This window comes from Mustelus asterias, chromosome 5 (assembly GCF_964213995.1).
Source record: "Mustelus asterias chromosome 5, sMusAst1.hap1.1, whole genome shotgun sequence".
NCBI classification, from domain to species: Eukaryota; Metazoa; Chordata; class Chondrichthyes; order Carcharhiniformes; family Triakidae; genus Mustelus; species Mustelus asterias.
In genome coordinates, this window is record NC_135805.1 from 71,356,543 (window position 1) to 71,375,367 (window position 18,825).

General features: G+C 43.8%; 1 protein-coding gene across 4 annotated transcripts in view; it reads right to left on the reverse strand.

Annotated features, from left to right (window-relative positions):
- hsdl1 (hydroxysteroid dehydrogenase like 1) overlaps positions 1-18,825 on the reverse strand; it is a 46,731-nt gene that overhangs the window by 2,417 nt on the left and 25,489 nt on the right. For 2 of the 4 annotated variants that reach the window (XM_078212751.1, XM_078212750.1), the window contains exons 3-5: positions 17,555-18,028; positions 3,771-4,216; positions 2,849-3,076 (exon numbers count right to left, since the gene is read on the reverse strand). In XM_078212751.1, coding sequence (XP_078068877.1) covers positions 2,849-3,076; positions 3,771-4,216; positions 17,555-17,774 — 894 coding nt within the window. In that variant the 5' untranslated portion in view covers positions 17,775-18,028. Of the gene's footprint in view, positions 1-2,848; positions 3,077-3,770; positions 4,217-5,631; positions 5,879-17,554; positions 18,029-18,201; positions 18,283-18,825 lie in introns of those variants that run through there. The other 2 variants (XM_078212749.1, XM_078212748.1) reach the window with 2 other exon arrangements.

Genomic DNA, 18,825 nt, shown 5'->3' on the forward strand with positions numbered 1-18,825 from the left:
ATTAGAGTTAATGGGAGTCAGGGTAGTGTCCTAAGCCTAACCATCTACAGCTGCTTCATCAATGCCTTCCATCCATCACCAGGTTAGAAGTAGGGATGTTCACTGATGATTGCATAGTGTTTAGCACCTTTCATAACTCCTCAGATATTGATGCAGTCCATGTCCAAATGTAGCAAGACCTGGACAATATCCAGGCTTGGGATGACAAGTGGCAAGTAATGTTCATGCCACATAAGTGCCAGGCAATTATTAACTCCAACAAGAGATAATGTAACCATTGCCCTTGAAATTCAATGGCATTACCATTACTGAATCCCACATTATCAACATCCTGGAGGTTACCATTGACCAGAAACTCAAACAGGACGAGCCATATAAATATTGTGGCAACAAGAGCAGGTCAGAGACTAGGAATTCTGTGCTAAGTTACTCACCTGTTGCTCCCCAAAATCTGTCCACCATCTACAAGACACAAGTCAGGACTGTAATGGAATGCTCTCCACTTGCTGGATGGGTGCAGCTCCAACAATATTCAAGAGGCTTGACACCATCCAGGACAAAGCAGCCCACTTGATGGGCATCCTTCCACAAACATTCAATCTCTCAACCACTGACAAAGTGTGACAACCGTGTACCATCTACAAGATGCATTGCAAAAACTCATCCAGGCTCCTCAGGTAGCACATTCCAAACCCATGACCACTATCTAGAAGGACAAGGGCAGCAAATACTTGGGAACACCATGACCTGGAAGTTCTCCTCCAAGCCGCTCACCATCCTGACTTAGAAATATAACTGCAGTTTTTTCACTGTCACTGGGTCAAAATTCTGGAACTCCCTCCCTAACAGCATCATGCATGTACCTACACCACATGGACTGCAGTGGTTTAAGGCAGCTCATCACCACCTCCTCAAGGGTAATTAGCGATGGGCAATAAATGCTGGTCTAGCCAAGGATGTCCACAACACCTAAATGAAAAACAAATGTGGCTCATGTGTATCCTTCTTTTCCTCCTCCTTTTTCTTCTGCCATCGACCTTTCTAACAACTTTTCCCAACATCATGTCAGCACATGCCAATTCAATTATTTTGGCTTTTTCTGATAGCATCAACCAAATAACATTCTTCTTGTACCACTGCCAATATTTCCTTATTTTTCCTATTGTCTCCATGCTTTTCAAAACTATTTTGAAGCCTCTCCTCTTGTTTTGGCATCACACTACATACAAAACCATTCACTAGTTGTTTTTGCAACTCTCTATTCAGTTGGCCACTTAATATCCTCTTCTTTCTATTAAATGCAACATTCAATATGGTAATTCTAGCTCACACCTTCTTGGTACCCCCAGTTTTCATACTTCCCAGGTATTTAAATGGTCTCAGTTGATCAAGCCACTTCTTTATTAAAATGCTCACTCCTGATACCCCATTCCAAGAAACATTCATTACTTAAGTCTTACACACTTTGTCTAGACCTTCATTCTTTAATCCATTGATTACAGCATTCAGGCTATCAACAATCTCTGACATAATTCTCACACTAAACACTTTCATTTGGTGAGAGAGAGAGATAGCTAACCTGCTTTCTTGTTACCAGTTAAAGGGAAGAAACTGGGCACAGCCTGGTAAGAACAGACTTCTCTTTTACATCATATAATCTTTATCATATAATGTAGGCTATACACTTGTGGAAGTTAAAATTGTTAAAATTAAGCTTCCATAAATCTCTGTCAAGCAATGGAAAATGCTTATCAGCATACAGGTCTTCAATGGGGTCAGTGCTTGCGTATTTAGCAGGAATGGCGAATCTTCACCTGCATAAGTCCCATAAACATTCTGTTTTCGGCCTTCACCCCGAGGATAAGAAAAATCAGAGTTTTCCATAACAGAATACCAAAGGCAAGATATGGGGACATGCTATGCAAATGAAGGATTAGCAGGAGACAGTTTTTCATTGAATAAGAAAGGGCAAAAAGCTAGTGTATGAATGGTGAAAATGTATGCAAATGAAGGATTAGAAAAATTGCTTGTTTCTCATTTGCTGTAATTAACTATAATTGCCAAGTTGTTTGTACGTAACTTCAGAAACACTCTCTACAGAGGGCTGCAAGTCTGTTTCTCCTTGTGCACAAGTAATTAAACTTGTAAGATCGACTACTCAGTGTCTAGTACTGTTTGTACCCAAGTCGACTATAGTACCTAATAGTGCCTAATGTTGCTGGTACTCTAGATCTCACACACACATACATACAATAAAAGCAAAATACTGCGGATGCTGGAATTTGAAACAAAAACAGAAAATGCAGAAAAACCTAAGCACGTCTGATGGAGGGTCATCTGGACTCAAAATGTTGGCTCTATTCTCTCCCCACAGATGCTGTCAGACTTGCTGAGATTTTCCAACGTTTTCTGTTTTTGTTGCTATACACTCATATCTTGGTGAGGCTCAGATCCACAAAATGTTGTCTCGCAACAAAGGCTTGTGCACTAGCATAAGCTGATATTGCAAAATAGTCGTAAGAAACCTCTGCACGTCAGGTTTGCCATCTATCAGCTGGGTGTAAAAGGTCTATGGAACTCTTTAAAACGAAAGAGCAGAATTCTTCCATGTGCTAGCCAACATTTATCCATCAACCAACACTAAAATATGTTCTTCCAATTCACTTTTTTTTTGTGGCACCTTGCAATTCAACACATCCCTACATTGTAATAGTGACTGGCAACACTTGTGATAAATTGCATTAGCTGTGAAAAGCTTTAGGATGCTCGAAGGTTGTGAAAGGCTCTATATAAATTTAAGTCCTTTATTGTCATTTTTGGATCTCAACAATTCCAACATTATAATCACCTGTATTGAATGCATCCAATAACCGGAAGTCCTGTGGGAAATTCCAAGGGTAGAAATTGCATGACGTGCATAAACATTAGCTGATGGTGCTATCCAGGAGTAGATGCAGAATCCATCGCTGTGTGAGGCAGAGTTGTTTTTTACATAAAATGGCAACAAGCTCTGAACAAAGATTCCCTTAGATGCATATTCAAAGTGCAAAGCTCTACTAAAATGGTCCAAATATGTCTGAAAAACAATAAAGTTATATCTCAAAATGCATAATTCATGAAAACAGACTCAGACTAATTCTGAATTAACAAAGCCACAAAATTAACTTTTTCATTAAAAGTCAAGATAACAGCCCTGGAATTAGTAAAAATACAATTATTTTCAGCAGTTTATTGTTCCAGTTTTCCTGGTGAGAAATATTGCTGGCAGAAAGTCAAAGGTTGACAAGGCTCTTATGAATCCTGTTAATTTAGCAGTCAAGCCTTGCCCCACCCATCCCTGCTGTGAAGTGCTGTGATGTTTTGCACTGGGTTTCTTGCTATCCTCATTGTAGATAATCACAAAGAGAAAATATTTTTTAAAAAGAGGAAATAATTTGCAATTAACATTCATTCTCATTAAAACCAAAAGGTTCAAATGGGTGATGCAGACAAACAGAAAACCCTGAATATCTAAATGACAATTTCAAGCATTTCTTGTGCAAAATCCCAATATAATTAAACAATTGTGACTCATAACTCACATTATTCTCATTTATAGGGAGACAGCACTTACAATTTTAGATATAACACCCAGAGTTAAACATTTCAGAAGGGTTGTAAACATGGTAGTTTTGAGAAGCTTTCTGAAGCTTCCAGCAAATAATGTTCTCTCCTGTGGGTACACTGTTATAGATAGAGCATACGATAATTGCAGCAATCATGAGAGATACCTGAGTGCTTGAATATGTGGCCATCTGTGGTGTGGGCTTACAACAAGACCCTGAGGAAATGTTAACAATAGCTCCCTTCTTCCTCTGTATCATTCCTGGTAACAGAATGTGGATCATCATGTTGGTTGCAGCGATATTTACATTTATGAGATCCCAGAGTTCATCCTCAGATGCATTTAAGAAAAACCGTGGGTGTTCATAAGGCACATCCACACTATTCACTAGGATGCCTATTTCTTTATCCTTCAAAGCTTCTCGGATTGGCTGGTACATCTCTCGCCCTTTGGTAAAGTCAGCTTCAATTATAATGGTTTCAATATTAAAAGTCTCCGAAATGGCGATGGCTGTAGCTTCCAGCTTGCTTCGGTCATGGCTAATGAGAATCAGATTAATGCCTTGGCTAGCCAATTCCTCGGCATAGGCCTTGCCAATCCCATCTGCTCCACCTAAGCAAATAATGATAAATCTGTTACTATCAATTTAATGGAGGCTGATGGGAAGATTTAACTCAGTCCTACCTACTAACACACAAAAAGTATGAATATGCTTCATAAACATTTTCAAAAACTCATCTGGAATGCCGAGAAACTACCTAGGATTAAACTATGGCTTGAAAGCTTCACTCAATACAATGAACGTCAGCACTTTTGTTGTACAGAGAGTACTTTCAAGATTAGCATAGGCACTGGTTCCACAAAAGCAAAGTAGAGTTCAAAATAGTCAAGAAATGTGTCTAATCTCTGCTGTATCTATGGTTGCCACAGTTATATGCCGCTTCAAGACAGTGGTAATATTCTTTTTGCAGAAGCTTTCAATTATTAAAAACATGCTTTAAATTATTCAAAACATTGTTGGCATAAACTTTGAGGTGGAGATGGTGGCGTTGGACTGGGGTGGGCACAGTAAGAAGTCTCACAATACCAGGTTAAATTCCAGCAGGTTTATTTGGAATCATGAGCTTTTGGAGCGCTGCTCCTTGATGTAGGGATCTTCCACTCCACCTGACGAAGGAGCAGCACGCTCCGAAAGCTAGTGGCGTTTGTTACCAAATAAACCTGTTGGACTTTAACCTGGTGTTGTTAGACTTCTTACCTTGATGTAGGAGTAGTGCTCGGAAAGCTCGTGATTCCAAATAAATCTGTTAGACTTTAACCTGGTGGTATAAACTTTGTGTAGATCGTAAAATAAAAAAGACTCAATTCTCAATTTTGGGAAATAAAATATAAGTGGACAAAATACTCAAAAATCATGCTAGATATGTTCAGATATGTGTTCAAAAGACAATCATTGACAAACATAGCAAATTAGAAGATCATCCCTGATCCAGTGCAATGCGAGTGTTAACGAAGGATCAAGCGATAAACTACTTGGTTATAATGGTCATTTTTGTATGGTAATAGTGGCCAACACATGGTTCACAAGCCATGTGTTCCATTACTCGAGTGTGCCTCTTTCAGGCACTCTTTGGGTTGTTTCAGGCATCTCTTTGGGTTGTTGCCTAAAGCAAGTTATGGGCACACTCAGGAACCAGAAAGCACCATTTCCTATGGGAGCAGAAACTTAAGAGAACACAACCAACATTTAATGCGGTGCATGACCAGAAGATAACCGAACTAGACTGCAGCTAAGAGAGGAATGGTGATCAGAAGTGACCAGCATTTTAAGCAGAGTACAAAGCAGCAAGAAATAAGAGTGGGCAGCAGCACCCAGAAAACAATGGTGTCCACAAGATTTAGGAGCAGAAATGGGCCATTCGGCCTATCATGTCTGCTCCGCCATTTAATACGATCATAGCTGATCTGATATGATTATCCTCAACTCCACTTTCCCACTTGATCCCCACAACTCTCAACGCCCTTACCGATTGAAAACTTGACACAGCCTCTACAGCCCGCTGCGGTAAAGAATTCCACAGATTTACTACCATCTGAGAGAAGAATTTCCTCCTCAGCTCTTAAATGGACAACCCTTACTCTGAGATTATGCCCTCTGGTTCTGGACTTTCCCACAAGGGGAAACAACCTCTCAGCATCTACCCTGTCAGGTCTCCTGAGAATCCTATTTGTCTTGATAAGGTCACCTCTCATTCTTCTAGACTCCAATGAGTACAGGCCCAACCTACTCAACCTCTCCTCATAAGAATATCCCTCCCTACCCAGGATCAACCTAGTGAACCATCTCTTACTGCTTCCAATATCTGTATATTTTTCCTTAGATAAGGGGACTAAAACTGTTCACAATAACTAGTGCCTTGTTTAGCTTTAGCAAGACTTTCCTATTCTTATACTCAATTCCCTTTGAAATAAAGGCCAACATTCCATTTGCCAGTCCATCACATAAACCAGCCTCCCGTCCATTGACTCTGTCTGCACATCCCGCTGCCTCGGGAAAGCAGCCAGCATAACCGAGGATCCTGCACCTCAGCCATACTCTCTTCCACTTTCTCCCATCAGGAAAAAGATACAGAAGTCTGAAAACATGTACCAACTGACTCAAGAACAGCTTCTTTCCGACTTTTGAATGGTCCTATCACACATTAAGCTGATCTTTCTTTTATCTATCGGTAATTGCAACACTATATTCTGCGTCGCAGAATATAGTGTTCCATAAGTTTCCATTTGTTTCCCCTTTTGGGAGAGTCCAGAACCAGAGGGCATAATCTCAGAGTAAGGGTTGTCCGTTTAAGAGCTGAGGAAGAAATCCTTCTCACAGATGGTAGTAAATCTGTGGAATTCTTTACCGCAGCGGGCTGTAGAGGCCGTGTCGTGAAGTTTTTTTTTCAAGGCTGAAATAGACAGGTTTTCAATCGGTAAGGGGGTCGAGAGTTGTGGGGATCAAGTGGGAAAGTGGAGTTGAGGATTATATCAGATCAGCTATGATCGTATTAAATTGCGGAGCAGACATGATGGGCCGAATGGCCTACTTCAGCTCCTAAATCTTGTGGACACCATTGTTTTCTTGGTGCTATATTCCTTCTCCCCTATTACTCCATGAATGCTATGTTTTGTCTGTATAGCTCACAAGAAACAATCCTTTTCACTGTATCCCAATAGATGTGATAATAATAATTCAATCTAATTCTATGACTTGCTGAATTGCATGCTAGCTTTCTGTGATTTATGCATGAGGACCCCCATAGCCCTCTGTGTTGCAGCTTTTAGCAATTTTTCTCCATTTAAATAACATTCAGCTCCCACTAAAGTGCATAACTTCACATCTTATGACGTTATGTTCCATCTGCCAAATTTTGTCCACTCAATCTGTCCATATCCCTCTGCAGATTCTGTCATCCTCACCACTTGCCTCCCCACCTATTTTTGTGTCATCGCAAACTTTGCAATAGTACATTCACTTCCCTCGCCCAAGTCATTAATATATATTGTAAATAATAGTGACCGCAGCATTGATTCCCTGTGGTACTCCATAGAAAAAAGGTCAAATAAAAAGTGATGAATTCACTTTGAATCAAGGTTAAGATATTTCTACCTTCAGAACAATGGCTACGTTTTGGTAATGGTTTCTGAATGTTTCTGATTTAATGCTGCTGAAATACCAAAACTTCTTTGGATGTCATGTGCTCATTAAGTTTATTTTATTTTAATGAAACAAGGACTGAAATCAACCTGCAGGCAGATATAACTTTTCCAAGGTTTGAACTGCCATCTTTAGGGTAATTATCATTTGGGTGCATAGCTTCATACTCAAAATACATAACAGGAGTACGCTCTCTGTCTATGTTAAAGATAATAATGTACCATTTCCTATTCCAGTATTACTTCTCCTTAGAATCGAGATGAGAGAAGGAATGACAAATGGAATAAGGAACACGGAGCATGCCATACAGATGCTTCATTTATTGGTTCAGAGTTGTACCTGCTCTCTTCTAGACTCTGAGGCTCAGGATGTTGCACAATGTCTGAGAATGTTGGTGCTGAGTTAAATTTTGAGAATTGTGCTCTACAAGACTGGACTGTTTTGTGAATACTGAGAATAATATAATTTAGTTCATAAGTTTCCATTTCATTCCAAATTATTCAAAGAGAAAAAAAATGAGGCTGTTTTATCCTAATACCAAGTATCAATGCCACTAATGCGTGTGTGAACTTGATTATTTCTATATATGTATTTAAAAAGGAAAATGGATGAATTCCTCAGTGTGATCAACACTACTGCATGATTGGGGGATTTGTTTCCGAGTTACCGTAGTCTCCTGGAACGTGGTTACCTTCAGACGTTGGAAAAGTTTTTCTTGAGATTTTTTACCAGAATTGGAATAAGATTATTTTTGCTCTGTTTATTTGCCTCTCCTGGGAAATTGCATGGTTGCTGGAGGAGGGGCCTGGAGGAGGGAAGAGAGAGAGAGGCAAATATGCAGGTTATGTCCTGACAGAACAGGATTAATGCAGCTGATCTTTCATTCTTGACTGTTCTAATGCCCATATATGAAAGTACAGCTCCACTATGACTGTCACTTACTTACATGTCTGAGCTGATTCCTGCATAACTACATAGAAACCAGATGTTGGGAACAGAGTGAGAAACAACCTAGGTTAGAAGTCACATTCATTTTCATGCTTCACTGTACCTTCTGCAGTATAAACATTTGTGTTGCAGTTACAGTGAAAATATCTGAGTACATTAATGTTACTCTTATTTTTGGTTTATTGTTGGGATTAGTAGCTTTGGAAACTATTAATTTTTTTAAAAATGACTGGAAAGTGCTCATTACAATTCTCTGCAATAAAGAAATAATGCTGTGGATTACACTGAAATGATCTCAAATAATACGTTTTAATTTAATGCCTCTTTACCATAATGGAGTGCCACGTACTGCAGATTCTTGATTTTCTACACTGTTGACAGAACACTAAATATAATTTAAAATATTAATGAATATAAATGGCTTTATTTCTGGAGAGCCACAGTTGGACATCCCCTACATCCAAAGCTGTGATGTAAATCGCCTGCACATGGGAATCTCAGAAAATTGTTTCTTTCCAGCTCAAGATTTGAAGGTTCAAGTCAATCTACAATGTACAGACTGGATAAGCTAGGGTAGCCAAACATGTGCAGGTTAGGTGGATTGACCATGCTACATTATCCCTTAATATCCAAAGATGTGTAAGTCAGGGGGATTAGCAAGTGTGGTGAACCATCGTTGGTTCACCATTGGGGGTTGTTATTATGTTACTGTTGGGCTAGGGTGTTGTTACTGTGGGGGTTGTACTATGTTGTTGGGTTAGGGTGTTTACCTGTTATAAGTGTTATCATGGCACATTCCAGTGGGGTCCCACCTCCGGTGGCGAGGTATAAGACCCTCTGCTCCGGCAGGACCCCTTCAGTCTGAACTGGTGTATTCGTGTTAGTAGTTCCATTGTTACACAATAAAAGCCTTCAATATCGAAGCCTTGGTTCCACGTGCTTAATTGTCGCGCATCAATTTTATTGTGTAACAGAAAACTCGCAGCTGTACAAAAAAAAGAGTATGGAACAGATCTTAAAACCGGATCGTCTGGCACTGGACCCACGTGCGGTCGGTGCCGCTAACACATTCGACCATTGGTGGAAGTGTTTCGAGGACTACCTGGCAGCCTCTGTAGCTATCACTACAGATAGTGATAAACACCAGGTCCTCCACGCAAGGGTAAGCGACACGATTTATCTCGCCATTCGTGCAGCTCCCACTTACCCGAGGGCCGTCGAGCTCCTAAAAAAACGATACACGAAGCCACCCAACGAGATACACGCTCGTTACCTCCTCGCTACACGACGTCGGCAGTCGGGCGAAACCATGGAGGACTACGCCAATGAGCTCCTGCAGCTTGCCAGGGGTTGCGATTGTAGAGACGTATCAGCCGAACAATATATGTACGACCTCGCCCGAGACGCGTTCGTAGCAGGGGTAGGGTCCTCGTACATCAGGCTTCAATTGCTGGAAAAGGGGAACCTCGACTTGACCCAAGCAATGGAGATGGCTGGGATGCTGGAAGCGGCGTCGAAGAGCTTGGCACTGTACCCCGAGGACCACGTGCAGTCAACGTGACAGGAGCAAGCTCAGCTCCCTCCTCGCCCCGCTAACCCGCGCTCCCAGATCAATCCGACGACGGCGGCAGCTCCAGGTGGCCAGCGATGCTATTTTTGTGGTGGGGCCAAGCATCCACGGCAACAGTGTCCGGCGAGAACGGCAATCTGCAGCCAGTGCGGTAAAAAAGGCCACTACGGCAAAGTCTGCAGGTCAAAGTCTAAAAACGGCAGTGCAGCTTGTAACCCTCCAGAACGGAGACAATCTCCTTCGGCGTTGCAGTACCCACGAGGTCCGACCACGTGCGAACCCAGGACGGCGCCATCGTGGCTGACGGAGGAGGAGGAAGACCACCAGGAGTCGCTGCGTTTGGCGCCCTCGCCCACGTGCGATTCATGGGGGCGGCCATCATGGTCCACGACGACTAGGAGCGACCAGCAGGGGTCCTCAGCATCAACATCGGCGACATGCAGTGACGCCCAGGGGCCAACGGTGGCGTCGATCTCCCTGGACCAGACCAAGCACTACAGGCTTGAGAATTCCATGATGGATATAAAGGTAAGTGGTCGAACTGTGAATTGTCTGTTTGACAGTGGGAGCACCGAAAGTTTCATACACCCTGAAACTGCTAAAAGGTGTGGACTCCGGGTTCTCCCTGCCAAGTAGACAATTTCCATGGCATCACGGTCCCGGTCTGTACCGATCCAAGGACGATGTATGGTAACTCTTGAGGTACAGGGCACAATTTACGAGCAATACAGGCTCCTTGTGTTACCTCACCTTTGTGCGCCAATTCTCCTCGGACTAAATTTTATGGTCCACATGAAGAGTGTGATCCTACAGTACGGTGGGCCACTCCCTTCACTGGCAGTAGGGAATCAGCTGCAGCCTCCAAATTGCCCAAAGCGCCCCGCATGCAATCTATCCACCTTGAAAATCACTACACCGTCCCTCTTTAAGAATCTGGTACCTGGCTGCAAGCCCATCGCTACTAAAAGTAGGCGTTACAGCGCTGAGGACCGGATCTTTATTAGATCTGAGGTTCAGCGGCTCCTCAAGGAAGGGATCATACAGGCCAGTGCTAGTCCGTGGAGAGCGCAGGTCGTGGTAGTCAAAAGTGGGAACAAAGCTCGGATGGTCATCGACTATAGTCAGACCATTAATCGTTATACGCAGCTGGATGCGTATCCTCTCCCGCACATTTCTGATATGGTCAATCAGATTGCGCAGTACCGAGTGTTCTCTACCATAGACCTTAAGTCCGCCTACCATCAACTCCCCATCCGCCCAGAGGACCGACAATATACGGCTTTTGAGGCGGATGGTCGTCTATACCAATTCCTCAGGGTTCCATTTGGTGTCACCAATGGGGTCTCGGTCTTCCAGCGTGCTATGGACCGAATGGTGGACCAGAACGGGTTGCGGGCTACCTTCCCGTACCTGGATAATGTCACCATCTGCGGCCATGACCAGCAGGACCACGACACGAATCTCCAACACTTTCTGCGCACTGCATCTCGCCTGAATCTGACCTATAACAGGGAGAAGTGCGTATTCCGTACGCGTAAGTTAGCCATCCTCGGATACGTGGTGGAAAACGGGGTCATTGGCCCTGATCCAGACCGTATGCGCCCACTTACAGAACTTCCCTTGCCCGCTAGCACGAAAGCACTGAGGAGATGCCTCGGGTTCTTTTCGTACTATGCACAGTGGGTCCCCAACTATGCGGCCAAAGCTCGTCCGCTCATTGAGTCCACGACCTTCCCACTTACGCCGGAGGCCCAATTGGCCTTCAAGGTTTTGAAAAGCGACATCTCGAAAGCCACGATGCACGCGGTGGATGAATCCATCCCTTTCCAGGTGGAGAGTGATGCATCTGATTTCGCCCTAGCCGCCACACTAAACCAGGCAGGCAGGCCCGTCGCGTTCTTTTCCCGCACCCTTCAAGGCCCCGAAATTCGGCACTCAGCGGTGGAGAAGGAGGCTCAGGCCATTGTGGAGGCAGTCAGACACTGGCGCCATTACCTGGCAGGGAAGCGGTTCACCCTGATCACAGATCAACGATCCGTGGCGTTTATGTTCAGCAACACGCAGAGGGGCAAGATCAAGAACGATAAGATCTTGCGGTGGAGAATTGAGCTCTCCACCTATAATTACGATATTATGTATCGTCCAGGGAAGCTCAATGAGCCCTCGGATGCCCTCTCGCGCGGAACATGCGCCATCATGCAGGAGGACCGCTTGAAGGCTCTCCACAATGATCTGTGTCATCCTGGAGTCACCAGACTCTACCATTTCGTCAAAGCCCGCAACCTGCCCTACTCGGTGGAGGATGTCAGGTCAGTGACGAGAAGCTGTCGGATTTGCGCTGAATGCAAACCACACTTTTATCGACCAGACCGGGCACAATTGGTCAAGGCCACTCGCCCTTTTGAGGGCCCCCTTCCCTCAACGGACCGGAATGTCTATTTCCTCAACATAATAGATGAGTACTCCCGGTTCCCGTTTGTTGTCCCCTGTGCGGACACGTCGACTGCCACCGTCATCAAGGCATTCAGTGAGCTTTTTACCCTGTTCGGGTACCCCTACTACATTCATAGCGACAGGGGCTCGTCGTTCATGAGCAACGACTTGAGGCAATTCCTGCTCTCATTCGGGATTGCCTCTAGTAGAACCACGAGCTACAACCCTAAGGGTAACGGACAGGTGGAAAGGGAGAATGCTACAGTCTGGAAGGCTGTCCTACTGGCACTGAAATCCAGGGGCCTTCCAGTCTCCCGTTGGCAGGAGGTCCTTCCAAATGCGCTCCATTCTATCCGCTCCCTCCTGTGTACGGCAACCAATGCTACTCCCCACGAGAGGATGTTCTCATTCCCTCGGAAGTCGTCCTCGGGGATCTCATTGCCAGCCTGGTTGACGTACCCAGGACCCGTCCTTCTGCGGCGACATGTGAGGGCTCGCAGGTCCGACCCCTTGGTCGAACCGGTCCAACTCCTCCACGCCAACCCTCAGTATGCCTATGTGGCATATCCTGACGGGCGAGAGGACACTGTCTCCATTAGAGACCTGGCGCCCGCAGGGGACGTAGCAACTCCTGTCGCTCCTATTCCCCCAGTCACGAATCCACTACTCCTCATTGCTTCCCCAGACGTGGCGCGGTCAGCACCGGGACCAGTGCATAACACTTTTACTCCCAGGTACAGCTTGCCTGAGACTCGGAGATCGGCGCCACCATCACCACCACCACCACCAAAGGTTCCAGGATCCCCTGCACCATCGCCTCACCAGGGCCACCCGGCCCGGGAGTCCTTGAGGGGACAGCCGGACGTTGTTTTGGAGAGAACGCCACCGCAAGCACCTGCTCCGGTTTCGCAACCGGTGTTGAGGAGATCACAGCGTCGGTGCGGTCCTCCAGACCGTCTGGACTTGTGAATTCTGTTTATATGACCTGTTTTTCTTGCACCCCGCCACCTTTTGTTTTTAAAGGAGGGGTGAATGTGGTGAACCATCGTTGGTTCACCATTGGGGGTTGTTATTATGTTACTGTTGGGCTAGGGTGTTGTTACTGTGGGGGTTGTACTATGTTGTTGGGTTAGGGTGTTTACCTGTTATAAGTGTTATCATGGCACATTCCAGTGGGGTCCCGCCTCCGGTGGCGAGGTATAAGACCCTCTGCTCCGGCAGGACCCCTTCAGTCTGAACTGGTGTATTCGTGTTAGTAGTTCCATTGTTACACAATAAAAGCCTTCAATATCGAAGCCTTGGTTCCACGTGCTTAATTGTCGCGCATCAGCAAGCTAAATATGTGGGGTTATGGGGATAGGGCCTGGGTAAGATGCTCTGTCAGAGAATCATGCAGACTTAATGGGCTGAACTGCCTCCTTCTGTACTGTAGGGATTCTATGATTCTACTGCGATCAGAAAAAAAGAAACGCAATTTCATGCATGCAGGCAGCACAATTTGACTGCCCTCTGAGTGAGAGTAAGTAGTCTCACAACACCAGGTTGAAATCCAACAGGTTTATTTGGTAGCACGAGCCACTAGCTTTCGGAGTGCTGCCCCTTCATCAGGTGAGTGGGATTTCAGTTCACAAACAGGGCATATAAAGACACAAACTCAATTTACAAAATAATGGTTGAAATGATTCCAACCATTATTTTGTAAATTGAGTTTGTGTCTTTATATGCCCTGTTTGTGAACTGAAATCCCACTCACCTGATGAAGGGGCAGCACTCCGAAAGCTAGTAGCTTGTGCTACCAAATAAACCTGTTGGACTTTAACCTGGTGTTGTGAGACTTCTTACTGTGTTTACCCCAGTCCAACGCCGGCATCTCCACACTCTGAATGAGACACAATGTTGTTTTGTTCAACTCATTCTTGTTGACCACCTAAAAACAATGAGAAATATATTCTTGAATTGCATCAAAATTTACTATTCATTTAATCGATTTTATAACACTTGATGGAAAAATTCTCCATCCCTTGCTTATTCCACATCACTGGTTCTCAGCTGGAGCAACAATGCGGATATGCAAATAGTTCCAACATCACTAAAACAAAGGTGGAGGACGAAAAGAGGATAAATCCACATGGATACCAATGGACAGAGAGCAACTGGAGTATCATGCAAATATAGCAAAAATAGCTAATGAACTGACACAATATTAAATTTATCTCACGTCAACTGGCAACAGGACTAAAGAATGTATGGACCATAAGTGAAATACTGAAGTTGATAAATCTTTTCAACAGACAACAGCATTTGTCTATCCAATTGATCACAATAGAAAGATAAACATTCATTCATCAAACATGACTGGGCCTAGGCAAGAAAGAAAGTAAACTTCAAAAACTTTCAATGAAAGTTGCAAGTATGGTTACTGATGGTAAAATGGAGTTTGAGGGCAAAATAAATGAAAAAGAAACACAAGAGGTGTCATAACATAATTCCATCTTCCATTAAATTTTTCAGTTTCCAAAGAAAATGAAAACCCACGTTGTAAACGTTCACCTTCTGAACCTCCAGAGCTTGTCCACCATCATTGGGCTGCACGGTGGCACAGTGGTTAGCACTACTGCCTCACAGCGTCAGGTAACCCGGATTCGATTCCTGGCTTGGGTCACTGTCTGTGTGGAGTTTGCACGTTCTCCCCATGTCTGCATGGGTTTCCTCTGGGTGCTCCGCTTTCTGCCCACAGTCCAAAGATGTGCGTGTTAGGCGAATTGGCCATGTTAAATTGACCCTAGTGTCAGGGGATTAGTAGGGTAAATATGTAGAGTTATGGGAATAGGGCCTGGGTGGGATTGTGTTCGTTGCAGACTCGATGGGCCGAATGGCCTCCTTCTGCACTGTTATGACTTAATGATCTATAAGTCAGGAGTATGATTGAATATTCTCCACCTGCCTGTATAAGTGCAGCTCTAACAACAATCAAACAGCTCAACACCACCCAAAGAGAAAGTAGCCCACTTGATTGCCACCTCATTTACGATTTTAAATATTTACTCCTTCCCCAACGTCACATCTTCCAAACCTGTAATCACTATCACCTAGAACAAGGGTAGGAGACATGGGAACACCACCATCTGAAAGCCCCCTCCGCATCACACACAATCTTGACTTGGAATTATCCTTCACTATCTTTGGGTCAAAATCCTGGAGCTCCCTCCCTAACCATGTGATCTGCAGCAGTACATTTTAATGAAATCCTTCACCACAGTGGAACACAATGTCCCCATATTTCTATGCTGATGATATCATCTGAAATTCAGGTAATAATGAGATATGCTAATCCAGTGTCTGCACATTAAAAACATTTGATTTGTCATCAAGATACTATACATTTCAAGGCAAAATGCACTTATTACTATTATGTTAAAGACTTAGAGCTAAATTTGGTCATAGTTCAGCAGTTCATGTCATAGAATCCCTACAGTGCAGAAGGAGGTCACTTGGCTCAAACTCTCCGATTACCTAGGCCCACCGTTCCCTATCCCTGTAATCCTATGGCTTTACCAAGGCTAATCCACCCAACCTGCATGTCCTTGGACAATAAGGGGCAATTTGGCAAGGCCAGTCCACGTAACACGCACATCTTTGGACTGTGGGAGGAAATCAGAGCACTTAAAGGAAACCCACTCAGACACAGGGAGAGCGTGTAAACACCACACTGAGTTTAGGGTCCAAGACCAGAATTGGACCATGTCCCTGGCACCAAAAGGCAGCAGTGCTAACCACTGTCCATAGTGCCATGTCACGTGTGCTTTGTCTATGTGCTGTTTGCATTACCCTGAACCACACATTCACCATCTAGCGAACTGAGCAAACTAGTCCCCATTGCAGCAGTTTGGGGCCAAAATATATCTGATTTTGTGGCACAGACCAGTTCAGCCAGTCTGCTTCCCCACACTCCTCAACCTCCACAAACTGAATCTGTTCATATCAAATTTTATGGATTGATCATTCTCCTGATTGTTTTTAATGGTGTGTCAGTATCGCTATGTTTGCTATATTAAATGCTACTTACAATGAATTGATATAATGCACTGTTACTAGAGTTTCAGTTGTAGGTGCATAACACTTCATATTTAGCACACCCAAAGTGCAATTACAGGTGATGATCTTCCATATTTTGATTATACCTGTCAAAAGAATTTTGCGCAGTGGCCCACAAAGGCAAAGGCTTATTTTTATATTTTACACGAAATAGAAACTATGCAAAATATAACATTGATAAAACTAAATGGTGAAAATGTCTCTTATATGGTGCATTTGGTTTTGGTTTTGCACCAGCATTAAACATTCTGAATGTAAATCACACGTCAAGGCCAAAACGAAAGAAAATGGGAGTGAGATGGAACCAGCGAATCTCGCTCTTTTTCATTCCGATGTCAGTTTATGCCACACTTTTGGATTTAAAAACATGGTTAGGGACATGGTGATGCTTGCAAGACATTCGCTGATTATCTATTCCTAATAGACCTCAAGAGGACACTGGTGGGCTGCTTCTTGAACATCGACATTCCATATAAAGATAATCCCAAAATACTATAAGAATCATAGAATCCTTACAGTGCAGAAGGAGGCCATTCGGCCCATCGAGTCTGCACCGACCACAATCCCACCAAGGCCCTATCCCCATAACTCCATGCATTTACCCATAGCTAGTTCCCCTGACACTAGGGGACAATTTAGCCTGGCCAATCCACCTGACCCGCACATCTTTGGAGAGCACCCAGAGGAAACCCACGCAGTCACAGGGAGAACGTGCAAACTCCACACAATGACCCAAGCCGGCAATCAAACCTGGGTCCCTGGCGCTGTGAGGCAGCAGTGCTAACCACTGTGCCATCATATTAGACAAGGAACTCCAGAATTTTGAACCATGACGACGAAGGATCTGCAATATATGTCCAAGTTGGGATGACTTGAAGGTTATGTTGTTCTTATGCGCTTGCTGTTCTTTCCTGGGTAGTGGAGCATGCAGGTTTTGGGACTTGCTACGAAAAAAGTCTTGGCAACTTGCTGCAGTGCATCCTGTAAATAGTAAACACTGCAGCCAAAGTATGTTGACAGCAGGACAATTGAATATTTAAATGAGCAGATGGGATGTTGATCTAGCCGACTGCTTTGTTCTGAATGGTTTTTAGTTTCTAGTATAACTGCAGCATTAGTGCAAATAAAACTACTTTGCATCACCACTACTGTTCAATTGATCTAGCCAGTGCCATTCACATAAAGACTGAGAAAAGGAACGTACCAGTCACCAAGGCCCATTTGCCGAAGTGTTTCAGCAGATCTCTTCTGCTTACCAGTCTCGGGATGAAATGCAGTCGGACTATGCTGTAGAAATCACAGATAAGGCAGATACTTTTCTTTGTCACATACCATGCTCCCACAACGGCCAGCGCATCTATGTAGGTATTACATGTCCTGGCAATCTGTCTGTACAGTAATTGGAAACTGTCCACTGCTGCCATGGTATACAGTAGAGATGACCTCTATCCTCAAAGAAGGACAGCGTAATAATTGGTCACAGCATGAATTTCTGACTTCAGTGCAAGTGTTTTAAGATAACTGTCTGACTTTCAGAATGAGCTGCCAAATAGAGTTTGCTGGAAAATCATTCAACACAAAATCCAACAGTTAGTTATGGAATAGTGTTTCACAATGCTGCAGTCCTTGAAGACAGTCTGTCTCAATCCTCTCGCAAAGTTTCTGTTCTTTTTACCTGCTGGAAGCAAGCAAACAAGACTGGTTTTTACAGCATACAGAAATTGCTTGCAAAAATGTATTCTTAGCTGCAGCTTGCACTTGGTTTAAACTGTTGATGCAGATTTGTGTTTGTTCATTCTGCTGAACATGTCCTACTACACAAATTTATAGAGAAACTGAAATAGACTCTACCTGAATTCAGTTCACAGGCCTGCTGAAGCGTTACTGTTTGCAAGTTACAGACAGTGACCTCTGAAGGCCCCCTATTAGAGTGTTGAGGAGGAGCTTAAAGAATTTAGGTGTTCAATACTCTGCCTTACAAAAACAAATCCTTCAACCTATTACTGTAATTTTATTTGATATGACAAATAGTAGACAATTTAAGGTAACAAATATGACGATTAAATTTTATTTAATTCCATTGAAATCATGTTTCTAGTTTTGTTTTGTCCTGTGCCTTGAAGAGTCTGATTAAAACTAAAGTCTCCTGTCTGTTGCAATTGTCCAAGTTTTAACAACACCAGTGATGCGCGATATAACACACGAGAGGCAGGATGTACTCGGGAAATAAAGGCTTTTATTGCCAACAATAACAGAGCTACTATATACAGTATACGATCCCAGACTAAAGGGTCACCAGGCAGAGCAGTGACCTTTATACCTCTCCCAGGAGGCGGAGCCAACTGGGGTGTACCATAGGACTATATTAACAGGTAGAACAGCCCAACCCTAACCCCAACAGTAACATATCTACAGACTCATAGTACTGGCCAGACCATGGCTCAGCACTACCTGGTGGGAACCAACAATGGTTCA